At 39.3% G+C, this 12,005-nt stretch overlaps 1 protein-coding gene across 1 annotated transcript in view; it reads left to right on the top strand.

Annotated features, from left to right (window-relative positions):
* Positions 1–1,193: 1,193 nt before the first annotated feature.
* The window catches only part of LOC140191902 (growth/differentiation factor 11-like), a 29,357-nt gene continuing 18,545 nt past the window's right edge, over positions 1,194–12,005 (top strand). The window contains exon 1 of the mRNA XM_072249749.1: positions 1,194–1,590. Coding sequence (XP_072105850.1) covers positions 1,194–1,590 — 397 coding nt within the window. The remainder of the gene's footprint in view (positions 1,591–12,005) is intronic.

Raw genomic sequence — 12,005 nt, 5'->3', positions numbered from 1 at the left:
ATTTGTGGGTCTGGAATTACATGTAGACCTGACCAGGGTTAGGACCGCAGATTTCTGCGCCTGAAGGCGATTAGCTAACCAGATGTTTCGTTTTTACATCAATCCAGTTGTTTTATGGTCATTATCACTAATACTTTTTAATTAAAAAATTAATTATTTGAATTTGTTCCCCACGCTGGTGCTTACTAATTTTTATTAATAGATTAGTAAACCTAGTAGTTTTATTCATTGGTACTGCTTTAAACGTTTCGAATTTACAATAAGCAGAACCTAAAAAGGAAGTAAAAATTGAAATTAGAGACCTCCATGACGGCTTCGAGGAAGCGAATGATACGGTACTTCGGCATGCACAAGCGTCTTCTTCCATCGCTCCAGTAGAACAACGGCAATCGATTATTTTATAAGAACATCCGATAAAACGTGTAAATAAACACTTTTCGGAAAACAGCCCAAGAGTCCTAAGCTCTCAGTGCAATCAGCAGAAACTTCAGTGATGTTAACTGCTGGCCAGTTTCACAGCCACACAATGGCTTGTCCGTCGATCCTAATTGGTTTAAAAGCGAAGCAAACATTTATATAAACAATACAAAGAACAGTAACACACACAAAAGCTCTAAGATATGGAAATAAATCATGAGAATTAAACACAGAAGCACGGCTGGTGATTTCTGTCTAACAACGATAAACTTAAAAAAGTTTAGGAAACAAACGGTTTGTTAATTGAAATAAGGTTAGTGAATGAAAGTATTAGCGTGTCTAAATGGACAGGATAGTCCAAACTGTGTCCACTGAATGGGAGAAAGAACGAGTACAAATACAAGGAATGATATCCCGGAGCAGCTCTACAAGGAGTTTCAGGCAGAGGGGGAAACCTGCAAATCAGAACTAGAACTGACATATGCAACATCTTAATCTTTTTCTCTCTCTCCCATCTTGGCAGCCAAAAACCCCTTTGGCTGTTTAGCCAATCCCGGATTTTTACTACGCAATAGTTCTGGTCAAAGTTATAATATAAAAAGGGGCGACCCAGTTGATCAGTTATGATACACCAGCGTGTCACTCACCCATTGCCCTCTCCTCAGTCCCGGCTGCAATCTGGGATCCAGCACGTCTCCTCATTCTCAACAGGGCGCGCCGCGCGCGCACACATACACACACACACACGCACACACACACTCACACGCCAGCAGACCATGCAAGTACTACACGTTTTGCTTTGCCTCCTGATCTCTCTGGGATTGACAGGCAGCAACGAGCCAGCCTTGGAGAAGGATTTGGGGGCAGAAGAGAGCGTCTCAGACCATGCGGAAGCTGAGAGTCAAGAATGTTCCGCTTGTTTATGGAGGGAGCACAGCAAAGCACTGAGGTTGGAATCCATCAAGTCCCAAATCCTGAGCAAGCTGCGCCTGAAGCAAGCCCCCAACATCAGCCGCGACATTGTCAATCAGCTCCTGCCGAAAGCTCCCCCATTGCAACAACTGCTGGACCGCTATGACATCCAAGGAGATGACTGCTCAGCCAAAGAGCCTGCTCTGGAAGATGACGAGTATCACGCCACGACAGAAACTGTCATTACCATGGCCGCTGAACGTGAGTACCCCGTCCCATCTCAAACTCTGGGCGAAAATTCTATCGATGACTCAAAGGGGCAATGCCACACTGGCGGAGGGGGTGGGGCGCTTAAACATCATGTAATAAATTGTTATCTTTAAGTGCATCTGCTGTATCGAAAGTCTGAAATGTCTCTCTCCAGGTGACAACAACCTCCTGGTTGGTTCAAACTGCACTACACGCTGCAATTTTGATGGAGCGACATTTGGGCCAATCCCTTATCTGTTTCCACGGGTAACTCACTCAAAACATCGGCTTGCATGATAGGGATCTCAGGTTAACATACACGCAGTCAGTCTCCAGGTCACATTGTAATATTCCAAATATTCCACTCGAAGTTGCTGTATAATTAGCAATAAAGTCTGTGTTACAGAGAATAGAAATAAATCAGACGTTATAACTGATACAACAGCGACTGGAGATCATAATAGAAAACCCAAATAAAAGAGAATATATGGAAAAGGAACTAATATCACTATTATTGATGCAAATACTAAAGCCTACATGGATATTACTAATACAATTTAAAAAAACTACCACCAAACTTAACGATTTTAATGCCTCAATGAAGATTAACAATAAATGTATCTACTGATAGAACTATTTTTAACCTATATAATTGGATTATAAATTATATTTGCGCTATTTATTACTTTGAAAGATACAACATCAAAAATGATCCTGAAGTCATTTCATAAATGAAAATGTATGAGCCATTCATTTCTACACCGTGGTTCAGTGGTGGTCATTTCTAGATTATAATACACAAAATATCAGGAGTAATTTCCTCTTTATAGTCAAACAATACCGGTGAACAATAGCAGTGACTTGCAGATTTTTGCAATTATATTATCAGAAGCAATAATTTCTCACCCATAGTCCATATCAGGAATGATTTCCAGTTCATGATCACTAAAATATCAGTAACAACAATTTACTAGTTAGTTTATTCAAAGGTACTGATTTCCTGTTGGTTGTCCATGAAATTGTTCAATCTGTAACTCCTAGATTACAACTTGTGTAAAAATCAGAAACGTCATTTCAACTTGATAGTCCATATGATATCAGCAACAGAAACTTCCACTCTTACACTAACAGCAATCAGAAGATTTCCAACTGTTGGAGGTAGTTTTGCCTTTTAAGCAGTGGTAATTTTCTGCTTATAGTCCATAAAGTAGCAGAAGTAGTTTGCAATCTAGACTTCCACAAAATGTTGGGGTGTCACTTTTCTGTTTATATGTAGTAGTTTCCAGTTTCTTATCTTTAATTATTATAATTGAAGGTGTAATATCCATGAAATAATCACTCACCGCCACTACAATCTTCTGTGCGGTGGTGTACTGGGGCAATGGCATCAACATGGGTGATGCTAACAGGCTCAGTAAACTGATTAGAAAGGCTGGCTCTGGTATAGGAGTCAAACTGGACACACTGAGGCTGCGGTAGAACAAAGGACCATCAGAAAATCCTGGCAATTATGGACAATGTCTCTCACCCTCTGCATGCCACCTTGGCTGAACAGGGTAGCACTTTTAGTAATAGACTGGACAATTGTGCTGCTCCAAAGAGCACTATATGAGGTCATTCTTACCCTCGGCCATCAGGCTCCATAATGAGCCAACTTATAGCCCCAGAAGTGATGATACCCTCCTGTCAGACTGTTTGAGGTAATTTATTTTTCATTCTCTCTTACTTCTCTTCTAATATTTGTATATCTGTGCACTTGTAAAGCTACTGTAACACTGTAATTTCCTTTGGGATCAATAAAATATCTATCTATATAAAACAGTAATTTCCAATAAAGTATCAAAAGCATTAATGTCCTCCCATAGATCAGAAAAATCTGTAGCAGTAATCCCCAGTTCATAGACCGTAAAACGTCAGAAGCAGTCATTTCCAGGCTACAGTCCACAAAATACAAATATATCCAAATTTATGATATTCCATGGACTGAAGCTGTAATTCCCAAATCCATACAATATCAGGAGCAATTATATACTAATTTATAGCCCTTGCAGTGTCAGCACAGTTTGAAGCAACCAGGAGGTTGTTGTCACCTGGAGAGAGATATTTCAGGCTTTCGATATAGCAGCAGGCACACTTAAAGATTACAATTTATTACATGATGCTTAAGCGACATCACCCCTTCTGCCAATATGACATAACCCTCTTGAGTCAGCCTACAGTCAAGAAGAGATGAGAAGCTCTTATTTTCAGTCTGGAGTCTGTAACATATTTCAATGTATCACTCAATCTATAGCACATAAAATATCAGAGACAGTAATTAGTAATCTGTAGCCCTTCGAGCCCCAGAAACAATAATTTCCCATCCTTTGCCCATGAGTTGCTCAATTCAGTAAATTCCAGTCCACTGTTCATAAAATGCTAGAGGCATTAAAAACATTAATTTCCATTCTGTGGTTGGTAAAACATTGGTAGACATAATGTTCACTCTAAAGCATAGAATATCAGAGACAGTAAACTGCTGTCGATTATCCAGGAAGTATCAGGAGCAGTTAATTCCAGTCTATCATCCACAAAGTGTCACATGCAGTTATTTACAGTCAAGGATCCTTAAAATATGAGCAGCAGGAGCTTGAGTTTTAGCCCATAAAATATCAGCTGTCCTCTCCAGTCTACAGTTAATTACACACCAGAAGCAGAAATTTCTGGTCAATGCTTAGACCAGAAACAGCAAATTTCCAGACTATATTACAGAAGATATCTGAAAAAGCAATTTCCTTCTTATTATCCATTAGGTATCAGAAGTTGCAAATTCCCCACCATAGTCCAAACAATATTAGTGGCTGTAACTTCCGATCTCTAATTTTAAAAATATTAGAAGCACCAATTTTCAATATTTAGTCAATAAAATAACAGAAGTTTCCAATTTCAGCCCTAAACATTTCACAAGTTATTTCTATTTAGTTTGCTCCATTAATTATAAAAAGCCGGAATTTCCAGGTGGTAATCCAGGAATTGTCAGAAGCAATGTCAGAATTAGGGTCCTGATTTGAGTCTTTAAAATATTACTGGCATTAGCACAGGTCTTTATCCATACCTCAAGAGCACCAATTTCCTGCATAAAATCTCGATAAATCATAGATACAGTGATTTCCGCCTCAAAGTACTAGAATGAATACTTTCTATAATATCGTCTAGAAAATATCAGAAATTTTCCTATTGCACAAAGAATGCAACAGTCATATCTCCAGTCGATAAAATATTCAAAAGGAGCCATTTTCCTTTCAGCAGAAGCAGTAATTTATTGTTAGTCCATAAAATATTTGCAATCTAAAGTCCATAAGGTACTGAAAGCATTCATCTCCACTCTTGTCCATAAAATACAAAAAACATGATTTTCCAGTTTTTGATCCAGAATCAGAATCAGGTTTAATATCACTGGCATATGTCATGAAATTTGTTGTTTTGTATCAGTACAATACATAATAATAAAACACTCTAAATTACAATAAGAAATATATATTAAAAATAAATAAATTGTGCATGATATCAGGTGCAGTGAATACCGGTCTGTGATACAAAATCATTTGAAGCAGTAATGTCCAGACTGCAGTCCATAAAATATCCAAAAGAGTTATATGATATGGTCTATAAAATACTATTAAGTTCAGAAAATGGCAGATATACTTCATAAGCTATCTGAAGTGCTCATCCACAAAATGTCTAGAGCATTAATTTCCAGACAATAGTCCACAAAATGTACCAGAAGCACTGATTTCACATGTACATCCACAAAGATCTACAGTAATAGTAATTTAATATTTATTGTATGCACATCATAAATGACCAGAAGCAGTCATTTCCATTCTTTTTATTGATAGAACACCAGAAGCAAGAAAAAAACATCTGCAGATGCTGGAAATCTGAAACCAGAACAGAAATTGTTGCAAATACTCTGCAAATCAGGCTGCCTCTTTGTAGAACGAAACAGAGATAATGTTGCTGGTCAGAAGCAGTAACTTCAGCAACCAGAAAATATCAAAAACAGTATTTTTGCTTAAAATATATAAAATATCAAGAACAGCAATTTTCAGACTATAGTTTATAAAATAATAGAAGCAATTTGCAGTTCATAAATGATCAGGAGCAACAACTTCTGCTCTGTAGTTTGGAAAATATCTGAAGCAGTAATTTCTCATGCTTAATGCATGACAGAAGCATTGATCCAGAAAATGAACTGTAGAATTATGGAAAATCTTAGAATGGTTACAGCACAGTCAGAGGCTGTTCAGCCTATTATGAAGCAGTAATTTGCCACTGAGAGTTCATGAACTGTCAGAAAAGGTCATTTCTTGTCTATTCTTAAAATTTCACATCACAATTTCTATCCTAAGATATGTTGCGTTGTGATTCCTAGACTCTCAATCCAACAATAATTTTGCAAGGCAAGAAATCATATAAACGTGTCACATCAGGATTTTTCCTTTGCCTTTTTTTAAAGTTTGAAGTATTTTGGGAATGGTAACTGATGAAGTGACCCAAACAATCATGCAGTTCAGTAGCAATGCCGTAGCATTCAGACTGTGGCTAAGTAGGGCCGACTTTCATGGAGCAGAAGATATTCTCATTCTGGAGACTGAGGCGGAAACTGTGCCAAGGGTTGTGCAGGAGGATCACAACTAGGAGGAAACAAGAAAGAAATTATCCCAACAGAGGTACGTCATAGAATCATGCAGAAAATCTCTTACACAGGAGGGGGCGGTTTAGCCATCTCTGCCCCACAATGGGTCTGTAATCCCTGCAGGTCACGTATACAACCAGTCCTCTAAGTGTGAGTTTCTGCTTGAACAACTCATTCAGGCAGTGAGTTCCACACCACCCTCTGAAGGAAACACTTCACCTCCCCTCAAATCCTTCTAGCAATAACTTTATATCTCTTTGTTCTTGACCTTTCAGCAAAGGATTTCAACTGCTTCTTATTCAAAATACCCAGCCCTTCACAATGTTATACACCTCAACTAAATCTCCACTGTCTCCTTTGCTCAGGAATCAATCAACCTTCCTTCATGGCTACGACTTTCTACTTTTGGCAACATCTTCACAGGCCTACCCAGCACCCTCTCCAGTACAATCAAATCCTTCCTGTAGTATTGTGACAAGAACTGTAGGCAGCATTCAGGTCCAGCATCAGCTCCTTCAATTAATGAAGGAAAACCTTTGATATGCCTTTCTAAACCACCTTATTGACTTGCCCTGCTATCTTTCACGATCTGTGAACTTGCACCCCAAGGCCCCTTCATTCCTCCACGCCACTCAATATTCCTTGCATTCAAGGGCACATTCTCTTGCCTTGTTGCACCAGCTTAAATGCATTACCCTGCATTTTGCACGATTGAAAGAAATATATCAAAGACCCCCATCATCCAGGCCATACCATCTTCTCGCCATTACCATTGGGAAGGAGGTACAGAAGCTTCAGAAATAGTTACTACCCTACAAGCATAAGGCCCTTAAACCGGCATGGATAACTTCATTCACTACTACTGTGCACTGATTCTACAACTTTGACTTAATTTCAAGGACTCTTTATAACTCACATTCTCAGATTTATTTCCATTTGCACAGTTTGTCTGTCTTTGCACATCAGTTGTTGTCACTTTGTCTGCTTACGTAGCTTTATGTAAACTCTATTGTTTCTTTTCTGTGAATGCCTGCCATGAAATGCATCTCAGGAAGGTATACGTACTTTGACAATACATTTACTTTGAATTTTAACTTCCACTTGGTATTGCACTGTCCTGCTGCCACAAACAACAAATGTCATGACATATGTCAGTGATAATAAAATGCTTCTCATCTCTTTTGCAAACTAAAGCTTTCCTCCGTGCTTACCTACTTGGACAATTACACTGCAAACGTCTTCATCTTGTCACCAAAAAATTATCTCACACAACAAGGTGTCCAATCTTTTGTATGGATGCTTGTTGTTTGACCACAGAAGATCCAAAAGATCCCAGCATGTTGCTGTACTCTGGCATAGGACAATGGCCAGTGGACACTACTGCAGAGTGGTGGAGATAGCAGTTTCCAGTTCAGTTCTCGGTGTTTCCACAACCACCATTACCATGTCAGCCTGGAATGGGCTAAGCCCAGGGGGGCTGGTGACTCGGTCACAAGGATCTGCTTGGAGATGCTCAGGGTGAGCATGGCACCTCTATGGACATCACAGCTCTTCATGGCAATCCTTCTCAAGGTATATTGGTAGAGACATCACACAGAGCAGTGGCTGATATCTAAGGCAGTGGCCTGACAACCCCGCCCCTTGAGTCACCTGAAAGGGAGGTTTGGGTGGATGGACAACTCCCTGCATCCAAGGCTGTAGAGCCACTGAGAGAGCCCTCGACAGCCGCGCCTCTGCAATGCTTTTGGATGTAATCAGAATCGGAATCAGAAACTGGTTTTGTGAATAGGAGCATCCTCCCTCGGCGCAGTTTCCAGCTCTCCCGGATCATCGATCACCCATAAAGGTCTTCGGCCAAGTCTAGTCCAGGCCATGGCCCTACGACGGAGTTCTTTCACAGTATCTGACTCAGCACACACAACAGGTACACATAACATCAATTATTAAATCAGGACTGTTGTGCCTGTGACAGAAAGCACTTATAGTGTAGAGGCTTGTTATTCCTACATCACAACAGTGGCAGGACCTCAAAAACTCTATTAGCTAGAAAGCACTTGGGGACATCAGGAGGTCATGACTGATGCTGTATCAAGACAGGTCTTACTTACTGACATTGTAACTTCAAGATTAATTCACAAAAAGTGCCAGGATAATTATAACCAAATGTAGTCCTCCCTCTACTGTCTGCCTGAGAGGATTAGGTTTGGTTATAATGATTCTGGAACTTTTTGTGAATTAATCTTGAATTTACAATGTCAGCAAGTAGGAGCTATTCTGGAAACACTCTGCAAGTCAGGCTGTGTCTGCAGGGAAAGGAACAGAGTCAATGCTTTCAGGTCAATATCCCCTGCAAAGGAGAGAGATAGAGGGGAAAGAACCCCTACCCCAGCAAAACCACATACCACAGGTTAACACAAGAGCAAACACCTCAATCTGATGATCTTTCATTTGACAAAAGGCCATCAACCATGAAACATTAACAGATTCCCTCTCCACACATGCAGCATGACCTGCCAAGTATTTCCAGCATTTCCTGAATGTAATCCAACCACTATAATCACAGAGGTTCTGTCTGATATTGCTTGATTGACAACTCTTGGGGAGGAGTTAATGGACCTTTATTTACATTTCATTTGGTAAGATAACTTTTCAGAAATCATATCTCACTCTTGTAAGTTTGAGCAGTTTCTCTAAATCTATCAGAGAGAGAAAGAGGATGAAACGAAATAAAACAAATACTTGACTATCATTGTCTACCAAATTGAAGAGATAGATGACTTTGTAAGTATTGTGAGTCTGCTGTTAGTCATTAATGAGTGAATCCGGCTGTTTCCTGGTTCATCACCGATATAGTCTAGAGAAGCTGTTGTGAAAATGCCTTCCAGAGTCTCAAGCTCAGGAAGACAACTGGAGGAGAGCTGATGTAACCAGTAATCTGACATCAAAGGATCAGGACAGGTATTAGTATACAGGAGACGATAGTGAAGAGGGAGTTCCCCAGGGCTCTTCTGACAGGCTAAGCAGGAGAAAAATACCAAGATACAAGTGGTGTCTTCACAGTTTGTAGATGCTACCCAAAGGAATTTTCTGTTCCCCCAAGTTGCATAGCACTAATATTCCTATAAATGCTAACTTAAACAGTTTGCACAGAAAGAGAAAAATAATAGAGTAATAAATGCTTGATGCAGATAGACCAAAGTGATCTTGGGAGAATAATTAGATTTGCATCTGTAGATTACAAAATAATTTAAATTATAGATTACTCATTTAAACTGCAAATAGTTGTTTTGAGCTTAAAGATTGTAAATCACAAATGGTTAACTTAAGCTACAGATGTACATGATTTTCATGAATATAAATTGCAAAAAGACATTTTAATCTTGTAGTGCATTGTAATTTATCGTCTTAAGCTATCATTTATTAATGTAACTTGCAGTCCATCATTTATGCTTATAGATCACGTGTGCAAATTGAAATCCATCATTTTAAGCTGTAGAGTATGTACGTAAATTGTAGTCAACTTAAATTACACTAATCTTTCTTGCTTGTGCAAATCACAAATGGTCATTTGTGTAAATTGCAAAATGTCATATTAAGCGCTAGATATCTCGGAAGTGATGGTTTTCATTTCTACATAAGCTTCTTCATTGCAAACATGTCCATCAGCCGCTTCTAGGCTATAGTCAGTACATCAGTTTGCAATCCATGTAGCCTGCATGTGCAAATCGCAAAATCATTTTCAGCTTGTTAAACATGTGCAAATCGCAATTGATCACTTCAAATTAAAGCTTGCACATAAGTTATAAATAGTTTAAACTATTGTTTGTGCAACCTCCAACTTAACATACAAGTGTGTGTGTGTGTGTGTGTGTGTACTCTGTGCGATACAAACTGTCTTTTTAAGCTACAGGTCATGTGCAAATATTAAGCACAAGTCATTTCCAAGACACGGCGTCATTTCTAAGTCTTTTTCATGCAATGATATGCATATTAGGAACCTTTAGACTGTAGCATTGCATGCTAATCTAACACCAATATTATGTTCAGTAATTATATCAAACTCCTGAGTTTTAGTTCATAAATAAGCAGTCGTTTCTAGTTATGTCTCTAAGTGAGGCAAATGATTTTGAAATAAGCTGTTGAGACACTTCCTAAAATGGAAAAGGAGGAAGAAGCTTACTTTGTTAGTAAGAAATTAGATATTTAAAAGTAAAGTTAATGAAAATCACCCAATATTACCTATTAATAACTGAAACCATTAAATTAAATTGAAATAATTGAGTAACTTACCCTTTCCTTCATATCTGCAGCCCCACAATTCTTTTCGAAATTTGTGGGGTCTTGGATCCTGTGTCAGATCTAACCAACACTTAAAATATTTCTCACCCGTACTAGTGTGAGGGTTTTGAATCTGTAGATGTAGTTAAAAGGTTGATGAAAGCATAAACAAAGGAATGTAGATGTGAGTGAAATGAGGGCACGAACACAAAGACAGGGACTGTGGAGAGTAGGAAACTTCAGTGTTGCTGATGGTGAGAAAAATACAGAGCCAGCATTTCAGATCAACGTCCCACCGCAGTCAGGACACGCCTGATAGAAGCAGAGAAAGCAAGTTACTTGAAGTTATTGAATTTAATATGTCCAAAAGGCTGCAACATGCTCTGACAGAAGACGAGGTGCACTTCCTCAAGCTATATTGGGCTTTGTTGGAAATTTCAGGAGGCCATGAGTGGTCAGAGTGAGAGTGGGATGGAGAATTACAGTGGTAGGTAATGGTTGCCCCTGTGGACTGCCCCCGTTTTATAAAATGATCCCCCAATCTATGTTTGGTTTCTTCAGTGTAGAGGAGGCCACACGATGAATACTGAATGCAGTACACATGACTGGAAGAAATGCAAGAACGGCTTTGCCTGGAAAGACTGTTCTGACTCCCTGGATGGTGGAAGGGAAGGTGAAGGGGAAAGTGTTGCATCGCTTGAATAGCTTGGGGAAGTGCAGTGAGGGGAGGGAGGAGGAGTGGTTGGTGGAGGTGGAAGAGCAGACCTGGAAATGTGGAGGGAGCAGTGCTTTGGAAATGCTGAAAGGAGATGCTGTGCCTGGTGGTGGAAGCTCATTAAAGATGGCAGAAACTGTAAAGGATGAATTGACGAATACAGATACTTGCCCATAGTCTCTCATGGCTACCGCGATCATACTTGACCCTGTCTCATTCCATTCTCCCAGTCCGTCCATCTCTGTTGTATCTGTTCTGATCATAAGACTTTCCATACAGGTGCACCTGAAGTGCTTCATTCCTCCTGAGCCATGGCTTCCACCCAGAGTTTACCATATCTCACCTATTTCCCACCTCTGCTTTCAAACCCTCTCTTCCTGGACAGGGCAGGTGAGACTTCTCCTGGATGCGGCAAGATAAAGGATACCCTGGACATCATTTTTCACCCCACTGCTCTCTACATTCAATGAATAGTCCTTAGATAGATAGATAAATACTTTATTGATACCAAAAGAAATTACGGTGTCTCAGTAGCATTACAAGTGCGCAAATTTACAAATATTAGAAAAGAATTAGAAAGAATAACAAAAACAAGTTACCTTAAAAATAAGATGTACAAGATTTACAAGTCAAATATGTCAACATTTACAAGATTTACAAGTTCAGACTGATAAGATGGTAGTGCAAGAATTACTGTAATATTATTCAATAATGGGTGCACATTCACACTGTCCAGATAAGAAGTGATGGTAGTAT

This window comes from Mobula birostris, chromosome X, assembly GCF_030028105.1.
Source record: "Mobula birostris isolate sMobBir1 chromosome X, sMobBir1.hap1, whole genome shotgun sequence".
Classification (NCBI taxonomy): Eukaryota; Metazoa; Chordata; class Chondrichthyes; order Myliobatiformes; family Myliobatidae; genus Mobula; species Mobula birostris.
Note: the sequence above shows the minus strand (reverse complement) of the source record. Positions and strands in the feature narration are given on the sequence as shown.